Source organism: Ruditapes philippinarum, unplaced genomic scaffold (genome assembly GCF_026571515.1).
Source record: "Ruditapes philippinarum isolate M1 unplaced genomic scaffold, ASM2657151v2 ctg9715_1_1_1_1, whole genome shotgun sequence".
NCBI lineage: Eukaryota > Metazoa > Mollusca > Bivalvia > Venerida > Veneridae > Ruditapes > Ruditapes philippinarum.
The window spans coordinates 1-21246 of NW_026857332.1; the positions used below are offsets into that span (position 1 = coordinate 1).

Below are 21246 nucleotides of genomic sequence, written 5' to 3' on the forward strand. Positions count from 1 at the left end.
AAAGCAACAGAAGAAAGAGATTGTTTAGGTTATTAGCCAATGAGTATCGTTTCGGAAACTATTAAAGTACATCAAATATAAACGTTTTTACCAGTTTTGTTTTATGTCCAAAGTACTCAGAGAAAAATTATTCTTGTATTTAAAAGAATAAACCGCGAAATAAATATCAACAATTAAGAACTAATAGTAAGTCATTTATAACATTATTAAATGAGAAAGGTCACGGTTTACGATATTACTGCTCTAGCTGTGTAATTGCATTTCATTTATTTCTTCTTTTTTTAAATGTTTATATTTGTTGTATTTTTTTTCTTTTATTACACAGGGTCCGATGCAATGTCTTTGTCAGCAACAGCGTCGTTACTTCTGGTTTTCACAGTGTTCTTTGGATAAATAGATGGGAACTTATAGGGTCGCCCAAAGTCACATGAGCCGCGTCATGATAAAACCAACTTAATGGGTTTGCGTACAGCATGGACCCAGACCAGCCTGCTCATCCGCGCGGTCTGATCAGGATCCATGCTGTTCGCTATCAGTTTCTCTACTTGATATAGGGTTTGTAAGCGAACAGCATGGATCCTGATCAGACTGCGCGGATGCGCAGGCTCGTCTGGATCCATGCTGGTCGCAAACGTACTATGTTGGTTTTGTCATGACGCGCTCATAAATACTACTTATTTCATCGCAAGCCTTATCTTTTGTCATACATTAAAACTATTTAAATAATTTATTGAATTCATATCCTAGACTTTAAGACTATAACTATATTCATTATTTTCACTGTTAGACACTTTATTAGTTTATTATTGATGTTATTAAATATCTAATTCATGTTTATTAGAGCTTATTCTCCATATTGTATAAACTGAAACATTAATTATTCTCTTTCATTTGAATACCAACCGTGACAAAATGTTTTATATGTATTGATGTATAACGAGATACATGTAAATGTATAAGTTAAATAACATTTTCTTCTTCTTCTTCTTCTTCTTCTTCTTCTTCCTTATCTTTTGACATACATTAAAACTATTTAAATGGACAGTTTAAGTGTCAGTGTTAAAAATTGTTTTCTTTACAGTTCAGTAGTGATTACCGGATTATCCACGTATCTGCCTGTTTTAATGTTGACAGTCCTATCTATATAAAAAGGACACTTTTATACTGTGATAAAAAAAAACAAAAACGAAATTGTTTCTGTTATACTTTCTGTGAAACTACTTATATTAAGTATATACAAATATAATTCAAGTGTAAAGTTGGAAAGTCTATACAAATCAATTCATGTGCATATTTTTATTGGTTTACAAAATGGTATTTTTTCCTTTCTTTTTAGGCATCCTTAGCTTGAAACATAATCTGTACATTTCAAGTGGTTGTATCAAATAAACAAAATATGTAACCTTTAGTTAAATAGTAGATAATTTACAATAACAACAAGGGCATCATTATCGCAAAACAGTTCCGTCACAAAAGCTTTTTACAGAGATATGGGCATTATACATATGTATATAGGAGATATGCTCTGTGCAATATCCGGATGATATCTGGATACTAGTATTTTATCATGTCTAGTGACCTTGACCTTGCAATTATTAACCTATATTACATGTGTCACACTTGTAGTCATGATAGGTATCATTAGTGTCACAATCCATCAATAAATGATGACTAAATGGTCCCTGTATACATCTTCGGTTTTTATCTTAAATTTGACCTGTGTGTGACATTGAGTTTGGTAGCAGAAACCTGAAATATGCGCGCAATACTTAGCCTTACAATGGTGAATATTTGTGTCAAGTTACATTAAAATCCCTCAATGCATGTAAAAGTTTTGCTTCGGACAAGCGTTCTTCAAGGAGCTCTAAGTATGACCTTGACCTTTAACATAGAGACCTGGTTCATGCCCGCGATACGGCTTCTCATAGTGTTGAACATTTCTATGTAGTTTTAATAAAATAAATTTCCCCATGTGTGTAGGAGATATGGTCCGGACAAAATTGGACGCCGCCCATCCGCCAGGAGTGTTCACTATAATACGACCCGTTTTTGAAACGGGCGTATAGTAAACTTAAAGAAAAAAGGAGTTGACATTCAGTGTTGATCTTAAATATATACTATGGTGGCTGATTTGTGTCATTCGTGTTTTCGTTTTTCTAATAAAAAAAACTTCGCCCCGCGGAGGCGCGGATCGTGATTTAAGACATAAAACGGGGGGGGGGGGGGGGCGAACCAAATATTTAGTTTTATATGTTACCATCCATCCATAGTATTTTTGTGCAAATTTGATGAAATTTTAGTCACTTTGTGTACCTATCATAAATTATCAAAGAGGCTGAATGACGGGCGTTGTGTTGTTCCTGTTAAGTCAGCACCTTATTTATAATCACTATTTGGAACATGGCAACACATGTCTTTATTCCTAAAGTCTAGTGACGCGTCTGCATTAAACAGTAAATACACTCTTTCCATATGTTTCTTATTAGTATACAACGACGTATATTTCAGTGAAAGACAATTCAACTGACTGAAGGTTTATCTAAATCAAAAATATTGGAGGTCAAATTTGATCGTGAACCCAATTGCAAAATGAACATTTTAATAATGCATATAGTACATAAATGTCTTTTAAAAGTATTTGCTCGGTTTAAGAGATACAAAGAGGCATTACGAGGCATTTTCAGTATGTTTTGTTGTGCTTAAAAACAAAATAAATAAAAAAAAACAAACTTAAGAGATTTTTTAAGAAATGTATAACTATTCACAAAGCAGATGTACTAAGCAAAATATGATAGCATTTACTCATTTATTACCAACATATTTTAAAACGATAACATACAAAGTAAAAAAAGGAATTTCTGCATATTTTGATAAATTATGGGCAATAATTGTTCGTACCTTGGGGTAGACTAAATCATTTAATCAACATGACTCATTATTTTCCTATAAACTAACACATATCTGGAGGCGCGCTGCTTTAAGAAATATTACAGAAAAGAAACTTGTATCAATTACATATTTACAATCAGAATTCAGTCTAATTCTACCCGGGTATTTCAATATCAACAATAGTAAATAATTACAAAAGAACTGGGCTACTTTTATCAACCTGATATTTTACCGTATTACTATCACTGTAATGTATAACTTTAAAACCAAATCTTCAATACGCATTTAAATCAGATCAAAGATTTAATTATCTCAAACTTTTATAGTTATAAATCCTTATATATGGTGACTTAGATATAACTAACACATCACTTAAAATTAATTCAATTTGAGCTTCTTTTTTCAGCGTGAAAACATTTTGAAAGCGGCCTTATAGAATGAATATGAATATATACATGACTAATTATGATCGATTATTTGACCTCATGATATATTTCAAGTTTATATTGCAAATATATATATTTATATATTGGAAATTTACCTTAATGGAAAAGAATACCCGAATTAGTCACTGAATACAGCCAGTAAACTTGTATATATATATGCTTCATGAAGTGATTTCTAATTCAGAAACGTTAGACGTTCAGGTTAAACTTTCCGAAGGTAAGACATTTATAATTTTCTCATTGTTATGACTTAAAAATATCTTTCAAATGTTTTCTTTTGTGTGTAATCTATTGTCAAGAACCAAACCTAAGAATATTCCTATACAGTCACAGACACTAGATCTTGCTTTACAGCGTCAGTGTACCTTAGGACTAAATATATTTTTCGGAAATAATGGAACAGGGTATATAATCATAATAAATTTTACTTTTAGAGTTCACAGTTGTCGAAAACACAGATTTCAATATTTCGAAATTTTATACTCTAGGAATTTATTGCTCCTATTAATAAAATCTGATACCCGTAATATACACCCCACTCGCTTAAATTCACACTCAATAATAAATTTATACAATGGTCATGAATACGCACGTCACTTGGATATTCAATTTTAAAGCAGCATGCCTCCAGATTCACAATAATTTTCATTAAAAATGTTTATTAAGTAAAATAATGTAAAATAAACAAAGAAAGGAATTAACGGTACTTACAGTCCACGTAAATTACCTCAAAATATGCAGAATAATCCTTATTGCATTAGCCATGCAGTATAAAATCAGTAATTAATCGTACATAACAAGTAAATTATTACTTTTGTCTTGAATATATATTTATTTTTCTTAAAGTCTTAGAGTACATTTTTCACAAGTTCGATAGTCTTGAAATATTTTGTCATGCAGCTTGAAGTGAACAAAACTTTTAATGGAAATGGATTCTAACTAACTGCGAACATTTTATGAAATGTTCAGTATGATATGACACCAAGTAGTTTTTCATTGCAAGCAGTAGACAAGAGTCTCATTTTATATAACTTTTATACTGCTGAATATCTGTCAAATTTCACTCTGCCTTTCCAAAGAAGAGGATCGTTTTGAGTTTGTTGAAAATACAAAAAAGAAAAATGTCATTAAACTAGGTCATGTATATTCTTAATATTATTTTTTACAGGATCAATTCACTATAAAACAAGATGACGTCATCAGGACAGGTGATAGACGATGATAGAATATCTCGTATATCAGTTGCCAGCAACGCTGTAGCCGCTATACCGAAGAAAGATCTGACAGAAACTAAAAGTTTTGCGAGCCCACCACAAGCTGTAAAAGATGTATTGGAAGCTGTGATGATTTTACTAGGACACAAAGGGGCTGATTTGGTACATGTTTTCATTTTTAATCAATTACTGATGTCACAACCTTAATTGAATGAAAATGATTAATTGGAGATAGTAAGAAACGTATTCTAAAATGAAATTCATTTTGAAACGATGATGTGATATGAGAGACATTCATAACACCTTAATGTTTTGCTTGCAGTCAATGACTAATAATAACTAGTATAATTACTACACTAGTACTGTAATAAAGTAAAATGGCATGTTATCATTCTTGTTGCATGATCATATAACACTCTGATATCTATATACTACAAAGTTACATCGTAATTAAGAAGCATCTTTCCATGAACGATGACATACAGGTGACATTTGCAATATTATTCTATCTTGTGGCCTCTATGTGCCATTTCCTACCATATGTTTTCAATATCAGCTTGGAAATCGTATTACCTTTACTGCGATAATAATCACGCCTTCAACGGTAAATATTGTTAACGTTACGTTACATGTTTTAATGGTCATATTATATGGCATACACTGGTCTTACTTAAAAGTATATTTATCTACAGGAATGGAGAAATATACAAAAGGCGCTAGGGGGATCATCGTTTCTGAAGGTCATAGGGGATGTCGATTATGATAAGATTTCGCAAGAAACTCGTGCGAAGGCTATGAATAAAGTGTCTGAATATTCGCACGAAAGTATTATGAAAAACAGCAAGGCGGCGACAATATTTTATGACTGGGTATGTTTACTTTAAGTCAAATAGATTGTAAACAAAAGCATACACATATAAATTAGAAATTAAAACTCTATAGTTATTGTTTTTCCGTATCATACGCTCAAACCATATAAATGTAAGTGCAGTCGAAGCTCCTCGGCTATTTTTTACTAAATACGGATTGAAAGTAATTCTATCACGTGATTTTTTTAAACAAATCTTTGATACTATTTAACAGATGTATAATAATAAAAATTATATTAATATTGTACTGTAATATTTTTATCTTTAAACTTACTAAATAAAGGTGCACATTTACTCAATATATTGGAATAAACTTAACATCTCCTACCATTTAGTGATGTCAAATACGTTTGTGCTATATACATGTATATTTGAGCCGTGTCATGACACAACCAACAGAGTGTGTTTGCGACAAGCATCCGCGCAGTCTGATAAGGATCCATGCTGTTCGCTTACCAACTCTATTACAAGTAGAGAAACTGATAGCGAACAGCATGGATCCTGATCAGACAGCGCGGAAGCGCAGGCTGGTCCGGATCCATGCTGGTCGCAAACCAATTATGTTGATTTTTTCATGACACGGCTCATTAACTTTTTACCGGTTATAATAATAATACTTTTTCATATGGCATTTACATATAAAATCACAACAAATGTTTTCTATTCTTATGTGTGTTTCATTTAAACAAATAGATATACATAAATAAATTTATTTCCTTTTCAGGTTATAGCAGTATCGAAAGAATAAAGAAACTATGATTCAAACATAATAAAAAGAGGGGTCTACTCACGCTACTGAAGAATTCATGCACATATATGTCCAGCCAACTTAATTGATTATGCATAATGCCATAATTAACGTTATAATAATCATAACGTAATTCAATATTGTTGTTGTTTTTAAATTTCATCCCAATAAAATAAGCTTATCAAAAATCGTTTCTTTATAATTATATCGTTAGTGTAATTTTGGTGTAAATTACTGTGCATTGATGATATGGTCTTCATTTTTAAATAACTGATGAATCATTGAAAATGTACTTTTTAAACTTAGATATTGTGCATGATTTTAAATGTACGACACAAGCAATGGACACAATAAATCTAGAGATATATACATGAACATGTCTCTGTTTGGATTAAATAATTCAGAAATTCTTTTTGTATGGTTGCTTGGGTTGTCGGGTTGTTGGGTTTTAAGTTTTACAAGTGGCGGATGGCCACTGGTGTCCTTTTGTGCATTTGAAACACCATCTTTCTGAATAGCTATCCACATGATAGAATCAAAAGTGCCTAGCGAGATTTGAAAACACAGCAATGAAGAAACACTTAGTTAAAAATCTTAATCAAAGATAGATGGCCTCAAATGTTTACATCAAAGAAACTGTGCTGTTTGAACCTTTCTTTACCAAGACAGAAAATAAACACAAACTAGTATCTTAACTCATTTTAATTCAATAAAGAAAGTTAATATAAACAAGAAAAGTGTCTGACATAGCAAACAAAGTGACCATGTCAAAATTCAATTGAAACTATGGAACGCCGTGACTGTCTTATGCCATCAATGCTTTTGCCATCTTGTGAAATGATGATATTATTTTGTCATTTAAGCATATAAACATGTGCAATTTACATCATATCTTGTCTAAAGACAATGCTGACTTGTTCAAACAGCATGTTAACTTGTCAAATAATCATTATAACATGTGCAGACAACATGTTAACTTGTCTAAGTATCATGATGACTTGTGCAACCGACATGTTAACTTGTCAAAATATCATAATGACTTGTGCAAACGACATGTTAACTTGTTAATATTTCATGATGACATGTGCAAACAGCATGTTAACTTGTCGAATTATCGTGATGACATGCTCATAATACCATAACAAGTTAACATGTGTTTTGCACAAGTCATTACGATTCTTTGACAAATCAACATGTTGTCTGCACAAGTCATCATGATACATTGACAAGTTAGAATGTAGTTTGCACAAGTCATCACGATACCTTGACAAGTTAACATGCTGTTCGCACATGTCATCATGAAATTTGGACAAGTTAACATGTTGCTTTTCACAAGTCATCATGATACTAGGACATTTAGCATGTTGTTTGCACATGTTATCACGATGATCTGACAAGTTAACATACTGTTTGCACATGTCATCTTGAAATTTTGACAAGTTAGCATGGCATTTGCACAAGTCATCATTATACTTGGACAAGTTGACATGTCGTTTGCACAAGTCATTATGATACTTGGACAAGTTAACATGCTGTATGCACATGTCATAACGATAATTCGACAAGTTAACATGCTGTTTACACATGTCATCATTGAATTTTGACATGTTAGCATGGTATTTGCACAAGTCAGCATGATACTTTGACAAGTTAACAGTGCTTTTTGACATGTCAGCATGATACAAGATAACATGTCATTTGCACAAGTCATCACGATTCTTTGACAAGTTCACATGTTGTCTTCACAAGTCATCATGGTTATTTGACATGTTTACATGCTGTTTGCACAAGTCATCATTATACTTTGACAAGTTAACATGCTGTTTGCACATGTCATAACGATAGTTCGACAAGTTAACATGTCCTATTCACAAGTCATCATTATACTTTGACAAGTTAACATGGCGTTTGCACAAGTCATCATGACATTTTGACAAGTTAACATGCTGTTTGCACATGTCATCACAATAATTTGACAAGTTCACATGACGTTTGCACAAGTCATCATTACATTTTGACAAGTTACCATGTCATTTGCACAAGTCATTATTATACTTTGACAAGTTAACATGTTGTTTGCACAAGTCATCACGATACTTTGACAAGATAGCATGTTGTCTGCACATGTCATCATAATAGTTTGACAAGTTTACATGCTGTTTGTACAAGTCAGCATGTTCATTTGACAAGACATGATGTAAATTGCACATGTTAACATGCTCAAACGACAAAATAATATCATCGTTTCACAAGATAACAAAAACATTGATTACATAAGACAGTCACGGCGTTCCATATGAATCAATACAACTAAACCACATTCTGATTCAACTTCACAAATGTAGCTAATGATAACAGAATGAGAACAGGGCTCTAATAAAATTATTCTAGGTAAACAAGTAGACTTAAGATTATTTTCGGTAAACAAATAGACATAAGATTATTTTAGGTATTTTTTCGTATAGTCAAACTAAGTTTGAATATTAAAATCTGAGGGTAAATTATAATGAAATGGTTTTTGGGTTTTGTTTTTTTTTCAAAGCAACATGCAGGCAGATGAGAAACAAAACTGAGAAAAATATATGAAAAATAATGTTTCCCCTGACTATTTTTAATCACTGACTAAGTTAAGTTTTCCACTGACTAGAACCAAATTACTTATAAATACAAAACTCATTTTCAAATTTACAAAAGTTGCAAGTCAGATAAAACTGATATACTTGAACATACATACAAAATAAAAAAAACAGTTGTTTTTTGAAATTTACAAAATAATTGAACTCCAAAAAACAATTTAACTGACTGGTGTGTTTGTATTAGTCTTTACAGAAGTACCTAGATCTAGATGATAATCTCTAGTGAAAAGACAAAAAAATATACCAATACATTGTGGAGTAGTGGGAAAATTGTTTATTGAAGGAACTCCAAAAGCCTATAAAAAACATAAAAAATGAACCCTTAAGTAGATCAGCTGAAGAACTTAAAACAGAAAGCAATCTAAAAAATACATCAAAAAGTTATTTACAGTTCAATCATGTAAACAAGTGTAAATGGAGTCCCATTATAGGAAAATAGTGATTAATTAAATACATTTTGTAACAAAAAATACAGCAGATGACAATTACAAAGGTCACAATAATAAACATAAAACAGGCATATAGCCTCTTATCAAAATTAAATACATGGACATAGCAACACAACAGTATAAGAAGTAACCTCTAGTACCATCTTGTCCATGCGGTCTTCAGTATACATATCAGAATTAAAACAAAAACATATGGAATTCCTAAAGCGTTCACAAAACATCAAAAATTGTTAATGTTGCAGGATTGGTTTGAGGTCTGATCCTTTAAACTATCACTGGCTGCTCACCATGGTAAAGGTATGTACCCATACTTCTATTATCCCAAATAGTAAATTTCAGGTTTTTTTGTTTTGTTCACCAGCATTATTTCCCCTGAACCAATTAAACATTAAAGGTTATACCAGTCATAAACTATTGTCAAGTGAAATCAATTTTTTTCTAACTAAAGAATAAAATTTCTGATATAAGCTAAAACTTTTAGTTTAAAAGCCTAAAACATAAAATTTTAATTTCTCACATAGATCACCTGGGGCACATAAAACAGAAATATAAATTAAATAAAGAAATATACTCAGAAATACACTGAAAATCATATGTTTGTGCTATTCTCGGTCCGATTTGAGTGGAAAGCGTTGCAACGCTTTTCAATTTTGGGTCATTTTTCACAATTACGAGAATAATTATTCTGGAAAAAAATGAGTGAGCTAATGATAAGAAATCATCTAGAATGTGAATCATGTAATGAATTTTTAAAACTTTTTTAGCGATATATTGCAAACCGGAGCTAAAACGTTCAAAGATGGCACAAGACGAAGATGCCCCCATAGGTAGACAAGGATCAAAATAAAAATGTCCTAAAAATTTAAAGCCCAATAAATGATGGTCATCTGGGTGAATGGGAATCAAACGGAAAGCTGAATCAATATCGGTTTTGCTAAACAAGGTCCCTGGACCTAAATCCAGCAATAATTGAACTGCGTCATCGAATGTACAATAGTTGACAGAAGAAAAATTAGAATCAATATAGTCATTGACTGAATTGCCATGAGGATAACTGAGGTGGTGAATTAACCTAAATTGACCTGGCAATTTTTTCGGAACCAGGCCAATTGGACTTAAATGCAGTTCTGGGAAAGGTGGACCTACAAAAGGACCTTTTACTCTGCCTGACTCTAATTCCTTTGTCAGTTTTTGGGACACTATATCTGGAGAATCGTCACATGACTTTAAGTTGGATGGTGCTGAAGCTGACATTTGACCTTTGAAACCTAACTTAAAACCATTGGAGAAACCTTGAATTAAATATTGTGCTAGAGGGTAACCATGAAGAAGTGGGGCAAGAACTGATATTTTTATGGGAGTAACTGGAGTAAATGCCGGGCCATTATTTGGTTGGTCTGGAGGTTGTGTTGGATTGTGAGAGTGCTTTATATGCTGTTTCCTTGTTGGGGAACTTGCATTGATATGCTGGATGGGATCCCTTGCAGAACCCACATAAGTGTGGATGGTTGCAGGAGGTGTTATGACACTGACTACGTTTATTGTAGTTCCAACATGTTTTTTCAAGGAAACGTCTTGGCTTGCTGTAGTTGTTACTACGTGTTGTATTGTGTTGGGCTCGAAAGGACTGGGGTTGTGGTATGGAAGTACTAGCCATTAACCAGAATTCAGTATGAATTCGATCCCAGGGAAGAGCAAGCGACTCCCGCAACATTCGAAATTGCGTGTCATAGTATAAAAATGCAAAGCCTGGACGTCGTCGAGCTAAATCTCGGACGATCTCCATATATTTAAGCAATTGCTGGGCTTCTAGTGGGAGCCGTTGCAAGTATACTGCCATAAAACGTATAAATGCAGTTGTCCATACTTCAACGTTTTGTATTCTTTTTGATTTGGATGTAGGGTTTATTGTGAAATTGGAGCGATTATCTACTTGTAAAGTGTAATGTGTAGGTTGAGGGTTTAAAGAGGACGGTAGGAGGTCTGCCATATCGACATACTTGTTTCTCCAAATAGCTTTACAGGTAGCCCTCTTAATTTGATTCAGGATAGGAGTGCTGATTGGCTCCGCAAACTGAATGCCATTACCTGATAAAATTGCATGTGAATGATGTGAAATAGCATCTTGAAAAGACGGAACAAATGGGACGTCATCTTCATCCGAATCTGAATCACTTGATTGCATGTCTGACATTGCTGACGATAAATGCGGAATTGGATTGCCAGGAGAATAATTAGGCGCATCTGACGTAGACGGATTTGGAAAGTCATATTGACACGTACTAGCCATTGATTGAGAATTCATAGCAGGAAGTGTATGCGACACGCCATGATGGCTCTCAGTACTAGCATCTGTGGTGTTATTTCCCATCTGTTGTGTTACTTGATCTGGTGTAGGAGATGGTATCCCCAAAGAGCTCTGTTGTACAGGAGTTGTGGAAACCCCAACTTTCGGGCGTTTAGTTTTCTTCCGCGAAGAATCCTTGGTTGTGTTTGCTGCGCCACAAGTACATGAACATGGGGCATTCACTCCTTTTCTCCTATTAGGAGGTTTCATCTGAAAAGAATGAAATATGACTGTCAGAAATCAAATAAATGGAAAACACAACCTTATATATGCAAACAGCCTAACAACCTCCATTGTAAAATAAGACTCATAATTTGATGTGTGAGGTAATTGTAAACATAAGCTGACGGCTATAATATTAAGCCTACAAATATGACTGGTAACTAAACCATGTTCGTATAATGCGTGTCAATCGTAAACTAATGCGCACCAACTTGGGCTGCAAACTAAACAATGTATAAACATGTATAATATGTGTGAACTTTAAACTAAAGCACACAAACATGGACTGTAAACTAAGCCATGTATATATTATGTGTGAACTGTAAACTAAATCACACAGACATGGACTGTAAACTAAACCATGTAATAAAAAATGTGTGAACTGTAAACTAAATCACACAGACATGGACTATAAACTAAACCATGTAAATTAAGTGTGTGAACTGGAAACTAAATCACACAAACATGGATTAAGACTAAACCATGAAAATATTATGTGTGTGAACTAAAAACGGACTCACACAGACATAAACTTTAAATTGAACCAGTATTTATAATGCATGCATGTGTTATTGCATGTGATTATTGGAATAAGTTTGAAAGCATAAAATTTACAAATAATGCGCCACACCCTGGCAACATTATTAATGTGTTTGAAGGAAGCACCAGTTTTTCCCATACTGCATACAGTACGAATATCCTTCTGTAAGTGTTATCAGTATCTGTCAATTAGGTGGCATGAAACATAGGTATGTACTAAGTTATTAAAACCAAATCAAATTATTTGTATAGGAAAATGTAACCCTTGTCACAACAAAACTATATACTAAATGTTGGCAAACATGTTGCCTGAAAAAATGACTCATAAGTCATTGAAATAGTAACCATAGAGAATTAGATATGTATGCTTGAAGCAAGTAAGCCGGAGTTAATAGAAAATTGTCCACCCTTACAGGGTTGATTTGAACAGTAGTGATGAGTATTACAGCTAATGAACCAATTGACGACCACCTATGTGGTGACTACTATAATGAAAATATTAGCTTTAACTATGGCATGATAAAAGACATGATATAAAAATACATATCTTATGCATTGGCATTGCAGATGGAACGTTTCAGGGCGGCGACCACAGCTGCTCTTATATTATTTATGAGGCGGAGCTGACCAGCGTTAGACAAGTGACATCCATCTGATGAGAAATTTTGATGTTTACAGGCTGATGACCAAAATCCCTTCATACGCCATAAATATGATCTATTGTGTTCTTGTTTGTTCAGGTTTTCCATCAATAGAGAATTGAGTTCATCAACACGAACATTAAACCAGTCAACATCTACTGGATATCTAGTATGAACTGATGGAGAAAGTCTGTGCAGGACTTGTAACACTATAACTTTCTGAACTTGTGCCACAAACAAAAGGGTGTCCACCAGGTCAACGATGCTATGTGCGACTGATCGAGGAGAAATATCTGGCCTGTATATATCGTTTGTGCCGATAACCAAAACAACTATGTCGGGATTGAAATCGTAAACAACCTCTAGGCGTTGTCGAAGTATTGACACTGTAGCGCCCGAATATCCGGAATATTGAACCATTGCCTTGCCATGTAGGTTCAAATCATATCGCTGCGTACTATCTCCTCGAATGAATTCCCTTAGTCTTTTCACAAATGAGTGTCCAAATATTTGTATTTTAGGCGCCGTGATTTCAGCCATGATGGTTGTATAACAATGAAAAATTCCTTTGTTTACAGCTCACGTGAAAATCTGCCACTTTACACTGGAAATGGAGACAAAAACGGGGTCGCCGCCCCAACAATTAACGTCCAACAACTTCTAATAACAATAAACTAATATATTGCGATAATGTTTCACCTTGAAACAAAGATACTAATGTAAAATCTTGAGAATTTCGTTGAAAAAATTGGCGAGAGCTTCTCCTTCGCCATAAAAAATTCGCTATGAAAGCTTACGAGCCCTGATTGGTTCGAAAGCATCACGTGATCTTAAGTCACGACCTCATTGGCTAAAAAGTTAATTTATGTAGAAGGCTAAAAACTGATGTTGACCGTAACAATTCAGTAATAGGGAAAATTTGTAATCAAGAGAAAAAGGGGGCCAACGACATAAATTATTTTATGTGTTCATAAAATCTTATAAATAGATTTTCGGAATATTTAGGTCATAAACTCATCATTCTATTAACAGCTTTCGGAAAAACATACCATAATAACCCACTGTGTACTACAAAATGATAAACAAAAATACCCCGAAGAGCGCGATTTATTGACGGAAAAGGTTATTTCATTTGAAAATGTTTGCATTGCGAAATTCTCCAGTTCGCCATTCATTGTACATATCGCGACTAATTAATAATCAAGCACCCTCATACCGATCGGAAAGATCGGCTTTTATTATGAACAACTGTAAAAGGCTCGAGAAGTTGCTGTCGCCCTTTCACAAAATCTGATTTCATTCCATAATAGGCGCCGCGCTTCGGCGTGGACGCAATGGGCGCCGCGCTTCGGCGCGGACGCCAACAATATTTTACTTTCTTTGCTTCTCCATTTTCTTTGGGAAAGCCTTATAATTAAGAAAATGAAAATTATGATTTGTAAATTAAAAAAGTGGCGAGTTTTATAAAGATAATATTAAAGGAATCACATTTTAATAACTAGTTTTACTAAGATTTTTATGAAGTCATTTGCTTTCATTAACTTTTTATGGCAGTTATACTTTTAAATAAAATTTAGATTGTACCGACCTCTTTAGTCATAATCTAAAATGGATTCATTGATGGAAAAAAATCAAAATATTAGTGTTTGAGATTACTTTTTTTTGTACAATAGAAAGACAGTATTTCAATAACACTTTTATTAAGGAAAAATGTCTATTATTAAGATGAGTAAATTGATTGAATGTTTGAAATTATTTTTATCAACGGTATGTGTGCTGTTATTTTGTAAATGCTTACTATTAAACACCAGGGCAATTCTATTTTAAAAAAAAACTCTGCAGACATCAACCTATACAAAATATAATGTGATGTTAAACCATCCAAAAGGTACCATAAACAGCACTAGAAAGTCAAGGAAATAACACCATTTTCAACATCACATTTCAAAATTTCTCAGTCTATGCGAGGGACACCCCTCCCATGCCCACCCCAATTACATATATCTTATTATTTCCATATTGACTAAATATTTACAAATAAATAGTGTACACATGTATAAAGCAATGTAAACCACCACTCAGATGATGAGATATAAAACCAACAATTACATTTTTTGTCACATGAACAAGATTATGGCCAAATATTCAAACAAGCACAATTTGCGCCTGTAGCATAATTTTGTCAAAGTCTTCCACCCATATGTCAGCCCCCCCCCAGGAAACCATGTTCTGTATCCGCCCCTGACATCAGTGACGATAAGCGCAAAAAGGCACTGCTCTTGCATTATTGTGGTGAGGAAACGTATGACATATATGACAGTTTCACTGACGCACAAAAGGGGATTGGTGCAACAAGGGTCGTAAGTGTAGATCCAGAGGTCACCGAGTCATGTGAATATGAAACGCTGAAAAAAAACATTAACTGATTATTACACTCCAAAGAAGAATGTTACATTTGAAGTGTACAAGTTTCGACAAATCAGGCAGGAATCTGGTGAGACCATTGACAATTTTTACACTCGGTTACGAACACAAGCAAGTTTGTGTGACTTTCACAACAAAGATACAGAAATCCTAAACCAGATCGTTCAAGGATGCACATCATCCAGGCTCAGAAGGCGGGCCTTACGGGACAACTATGACTTAAAAAAATAATTGACGAGGCCCGTGCGTTGGAACTCAGTGAAGTTCGTGCTTCAGAAATGGAGGGTAAACAGGCAGTTAACGCAGTTAACGCAATGTCCATGGGACAAGTCCGTGGTAGGGGTCACTCTCGTGGATCTAGGCGTGGCTTTACTTCTCGTAGGGGTTCTCGCTCACGTTTTCGGGGACACTCTAGCAGTGGAAATTCTAAATGTGGAAACTGTGGCAATTCGCTTACCAATCACAAAATTTGTCCTGCAAAAGGAAAGACTTGTAGATACTGTAACAAACCGAATCATTTTGCTAGGGAATGTCGTCTACGAATTTCCAAAGAAGGTCAACATGTGAATTTTACAGACAATGACAAACCCAGTGTTAGTGTGAATAATGTAAACAACGATGAGAGTTCAGATAATGATTATTATGATGATGACAATTTCATTTTCAATGTTAATATGTCAAATGCTAGCTCACCATGTGTTAATGCTAAGGTTTTTAATATTGATGTTAACTTTCTAGTAGATACTGGTTCTACTTGCAACATTATTAATCTTGATGTGTACAACAAATTTTTAAAGAAACCAGTGTTATGTCACCCTGTTCCAAACATTTTTCCGTATGGTTCAAAGGTATCGCTACCCTGCTTGGGATACTTTACTGGCACAATTAAATTCAAAGATAAAACTGTAAAAACTGAAATTTATGTAGTAGACTTTATTGAAACGAGGCACTCTAAATGTCTGCTAAGCTCTTCTACTGCTCAAAGTCTTGGTATTATCCACTTTACATATGCTTCTTCTGTCCCTATTCCCACCAAAAATTTTGTTAGTTAGATTGCAGGTCAGTTTCCAGAGCTGTTTGATGGTGCTATGGGGATGATCAAAGGCGTAGAAGTCAAGTTACACATTGATGAGACGGTGCAGCCAGTTTCTCAACCTCACCGTAGAATACCTTTCCACATACGTAAAGATGTGGAGAAAGAGCTCAAGAGTCTTGAGGACCTTGATGTGATTGAGCCAGTTTCTGGTCCTACACCGTGGGTCAGTCAGGTAGTTGTTGTCCCTAAAAAGTCTTCTGGAGTTAGGATTTGCATTGATATGCGCCAGGCTAATCGGGCTATTCTTAGAGAAAAGCATCCCATGCCTACCATTGAAGACTTAATGACTGAGCTTGATTCCTCTACAGTTTTTAGCAAACTTGACCTCTCTAATGGTTATCATCAGCTTGTCCTTTCAGAGCCCTCTCGTTACATCACAACATTTAGTACCCATGTTGGTCTACGTCGTTATAAACGTCTGTTATTTGGGGTAAACGCTGCCTCAGAGATTTTTCAGAAAGTTATTTCTGATTTGATTTCAGGTATTCAAGGTGCAAGAAACTTGTCAGGTGATATTATCATACATGGTAAGACGCAAACAGACCATGACCGTGCGCTCATGCAGACATTAGAGAAACTTCGCAGTTCAGGGGCCAAATTGAACAAAGACAAATGTGTCTTTTCTGTTAATAAAATCACTTTCTTTGGCCATGTTTTCAGTAGTCTTGGTGTTTCTGCAGACCCTCAGAAAATCAAGGACATAATAGGCCGCTTACCACCATCTAATGTTGCTGAGATTAGATCATTTCTTGGTATGACCCAGTATTTCTCTAGATTTATACCCCGCTATGCAACACTGACTGAACCTCTCAGGCGCCTTACACGTCAAGATGTGCTGTGGTGCTGGTCAGAAAAGGAAGACGAAGCATTCAACAAGCTGAAAGCTTGTCTAGCAAGTACCGAAGTCATGGTGTATTTTAATCCTGATAAACCCACTGAAGTTCTAGTTGATGCTTCCCCTGTTGGTGTATCCGCAATTCTTACCCAAGATGGGAAAGTTGTTAGTTATGCTAGTCGGGCATTGACCGACGTGGAGCAGAGATACTCCCAGACTGATCGGGAAATGCTGGCTGTTGTTTACGGAGTTGAACACTTCTATTTATACCTGTTTTGCTTCTGAGTTCAAGGTGTTTCGGACCACAAGCCGCTTCTTGGTATAATTGACAGTAAGAAACCTGCTTCTGCCATGATGGAACGTTGGCGACTTCGATTGATGCCATATCAGTTCAAACTCGAATACCGACCAGGTCGAGATGAGTTGAATCCAGCCGACTATATGAGTCGACATCCACATGATAAGCCTAAGCGCGATAACGCTGCTGAAGCTTATGTTGCATACATCAGTCATAACGCTGTGCCTAAGTCACTGACTTTTGACGAAGTCCGTGCTGCTTCACGCAAATGTCCTACTTTGCAGAATGTGATGTCTGCCATTCAGACTGGCGATTGGTGGAATGATCCTACTCTAATTCCGTATGTTCGCTTCCGAGACGAGCTCTCAATCTATGATGGTGTTATTTTAAGAGATCATCGTTTGGTCATTCCAGCCCAATTACAAGACAGGGTTGTTGATATTGCTCATCAGGCCCACCAAGGCATAGTCAAGACGAAGCAGCTCCTCCGGGAAAAAGTCTGGTTTCCTTCTATTGACAAAATGGTTGAGGAGGCTGTGAAAAGCTGTATTCCATGTCAAGCATCATATCCTGGACATAACAAGAGAGAACCTATATGTCCCACTGTTCTGCCTTCTAGCCCTTGGTCTGAATTGGCTGTTGATTTTTCTGGTCCATATCCATCTGGTCAGTACATCCTAGTAGTTGTTGATGAACATAGCAGATATCCCGAAGTTGAGATTGTACATTCCACATCGGCAAAGGTTGTAATTCCCAGACTTCAAGGCATATTTGCACGTCAAGGGTTCCCAAAAGTCTTGAAATCTGATAATGGTCCGCCTTTTCAAAGTCAGGAGTTCGCAGACTTTGCCAATGCTTGTGGTTTCAAACATCGCCGTATCACTCCGCTGTGGCCGGAAGCGAACGGTAATGTGGAACGGTTTATGGGCACTTTGAACAAGTTTGTTAGAGCTTGCGTGTCAGGAAATAGAAATTGGAAGTCTGAACTTAATCAATTTCTTATGCAATATAGGGCAACACCCAAATCATCAACCAAAATTTCTCCGTTTTGAAGCTCTAACCGGTAGAAAATGAGTTTTGGTCTCCCAGATATTCCCAAGTCTGATCAAGCCCCAGTCTCTGATAGCATAGTAAACAATGATGTTATGAGTAAAACTAAGATGAAGGCCTATGCTGACCAAAGACGACACACGTCGGAGTCTAGTCTCAAACCTGGAAATCATGTCCTAGCAAAACAGCCAAAGCTGAATAAACTTACCCAACCGTTTGATCCAGATCCTTACACTGTAATTGAGAAAAAGGGTAGTATGGTAACTGCAGAGCGGGATGGCCGTTGTTTAACCCGAAACTCTTCATTTTTTAGGCCAATCAAAAATGCAGTGATGCTGGAGGATGAAGAGGAATATGAAGCCCCTCAAGCCTCTAGTCCAGAATCTAGTATCCCTGCTGCTCCTGAATTAGTATCTAGTCCTGAATCTAGTCTCCCTTCTGCTCCTGATATAACTCTTGTACCTGTCACTCCAAGGAGAAATCCTCCTCGCTCTACTCGTTCTGTCTTGCCTCAGAAGATGAAAGACTATGTGATGAGTAAACCTAAATGAGCCTTTAAGTAGTTTCAAGATTTTTAAAATTGTTGTTTTCTCTTAATGTTAATCATTAAGTAACATTTGCATAAATTTAATCAAAGTTCATTTTTGATAATAGTTCGTTCTTTTCATGATTATTCAAGTAAAGTTCTCTTAATTGTTTATTGAATACAAAACTGTGGGGTTTTACCAAATTTTGTATTTTGTTTAAAACCTTTTATATAAACCTTTAAAGTTTTTTTTTAAAGGGGCAAACAATTAATATTCCCAAAAGGGAATACTGAATTTCAATTACCCGGAATTTCCCCGAATATTTTTTAAATTGATTCTGTTTTTTGTAACATTTTAAAAAAATTATTCAAATTTTAACCCAACATTTTATTTGTATTTTTTGATTTTAATCGCAAATAAGGGGTTAAAGACCATTTAAGACATAGGGGGGTTTTAAGTAAATTTTACCTAAGGGAAAAAAATATTTTTAATTTTAGTGGGCATTTTGGGAACCATTTTAAAATGTTTGATAACTAACCCAAAGGAAAAAAAATGTGCTTAACCCCCAAAAGACAAAATTTAATAAATGGTTGAATACAGAAGCCAAACATTGGGAGTTCTATGTCTATAACTTTAATTTAAGGGAGGGGGGAATGTGTGTTCATATCTAAAAAAATGAGTCCCGACCTTTTGATTTAGTAATATTAAAACCCACAAAAAACAACCCAAAAAAAACCCCCGTCAATAAAGTTTTTAGAATGAAAAGCGGGCTTTTTTTTGTGAAACCAAACAAAAACAAAGGCTGTGTAAATTTTTTTTCATGCTATATGATCATTTAAAATTAAAGTATTTTAAAATAAAAATTTTGTTGTGGGAAATGAAAAAGTCATTAACACATTGCAAACGGCACTTACATTCCACGTAAATTACCAAAAAGAGGTCTTATATGCAAAAATAGCCCGTATTGCGTTAGTCACGCTAAAGAAATTTGGTGAATAATACTGCAAAATCAGTAATTTATCGCTTGAATCTTTTTACTCTTCTTAAAATCATTTCTCAAGTTTGATTTTCTTGAAATATTTTGGCTTATCTGGAGGCATGCAGCTTTAAAGGTCTTTCACTTATTTTAATGTTTAGAAGTGCTTTTCATGTCAGGTACAATTGCCATTTAATATTTTTGGGTCATTTACCTTAAATCTTCTCGATTCCTTTAATGTTCTACTTAGTCTAGTAATCCAGCTTCTATTGATGGAACTCCAATTATCATTTTTAGGAACATCAAGATAAAGCCTTTTCAGATTGCCAATTAACTTATAAGCTCTAAAAATTGGGCTACCAACAGTATAGAGCCTGGTCATACTTAGTCCAACTAATTGTACTATGCACTGAGATGTTATGAGCTATATGTTCGCTTTACGAAGCGAGAATATGACCTAGAACTAAAATATCCCAGAATCTAGCTTAGTCACGTCAAAATATTTTAACTAGGTCATGATGTACAGATGTACATATGTGCAAACTGGCATGGCTCTACATACTGGTCACTTCCAGTTACAGCAGGTTAAAGGTGCATGTCTCCGCGATTACCGGCTGATTCTGCGTTATTCATCACCATATCTCTACTGCGTGACTAACGCTGTAAAGTCTTTTTGTTGTAGGGTTTAAATTTCTCGAGATATTATTAACATGATATTTTCAATCAATTTATTGCAATATTGTCACATTACTTAAGAAAAATATGGCATATAGGTAAGTAAAATATGAACAGAACAGAAAAGAACAGAAATATATTTTAGACTTGAGTATTAATTTCATCATCATAACAATACATTCATATATACAAATCATATAATAATAATTTACATTGAAACAATGATATTTTAGTACTATATTTATACAATTTAGAGTGTTCAATTAACCTTTTCCCTCATATAGACGTGTTTTGACGGCTTTTTGCCCCCACCCCCTTTTGAGGCCTCAAACAGTTAAAAAATGCCCTGTTTAGACCCCAAACA

At 34.8% G+C, this 21246-nt stretch overlaps 3 protein-coding genes across 3 annotated transcripts; 2 read left to right on the top strand and 1 right to left on the bottom strand.

The window, feature by feature from the left end:
• Positions 1–3406: 3406 nt before the first annotated feature.
• Positions 3407–6301, top strand: LOC132749403 (uncharacterized). The gene is made up of 4 exons (XM_060739133.1): positions 3407–3552; positions 4504–4711; positions 5242–5418; positions 6143–6301. The coding sequence occupies exons 2-4, from the start codon at positions 4526–4528 to the stop codon at positions 6164–6166; spliced, it is 387 nt and encodes a 128-aa protein (XP_060595116.1). The 5' UTR covers positions 3407–3552; positions 4504–4525; the 3' UTR covers positions 6167–6301.
• Positions 6302–9969: 3668 nt separating this feature from the next.
• On the bottom strand, positions 9970–13917 carry LOC132749405 (uncharacterized). The gene is made up of 2 exons (XM_060739135.1): positions 13701–13917; positions 9970–11808 (listed from the first exon to the last, which is right to left on the bottom strand). Exon 2 carries the CDS (start codon positions 11806–11808, stop codon positions 10636–10638), a length of 1173 nt encoding a protein of 390 aa, XP_060595118.1. The 5' UTR covers positions 13701–13917; the 3' UTR covers positions 9970–10635.
• A 3793-nt stretch (positions 13918–17710) lies between these two features.
• LOC132749404 (uncharacterized protein K02A2.6-like) lies at positions 17711–18706 on the top strand. The gene has a single exon (XM_060739134.1). The coding sequence runs from the start codon at positions 17711–17713 to the stop codon at positions 18704–18706; it is 996 nt and encodes a 331-aa protein (XP_060595117.1).
• Positions 18707–21246: the final 2540 nt, after the last annotated feature.

Excerpts from the sequence above, each read along its gene's own strand:
- LOC132749405 (XM_060739135.1), bottom strand. The coding sequence starts at position 11,808 with ATGAAACCTCCTAATAGGAGAAAAGGAGTGAATGCCCCATGTTCATGT.
- LOC132749404 (XM_060739134.1), top strand. The coding sequence starts at position 17,711 with ATGGAACGTTGGCGACTTCGATTGATGCCATATCAGTTCAAACTCGAA.
- LOC132749403 (XM_060739133.1), top strand. The coding sequence starts at position 4,526 with ATGACGTCATCAGGACAGGTGATAGACGATGATAGAATATCTCGTATA. Across the intron at positions 4,712-5,241 it reads GACACAAAGGGGCTGATTTG|GAATGGAGAAATATACAAAA; the intron begins GTACATGTTTTC and ends ATTTATCTACAG. Across the intron at positions 5,419-6,142 it reads CGACAATATTTTATGACTGG|GTTATAGCAGTATCGAAAGA; the intron begins GTATGTTTACTT and ends TTTCCTTTTCAG.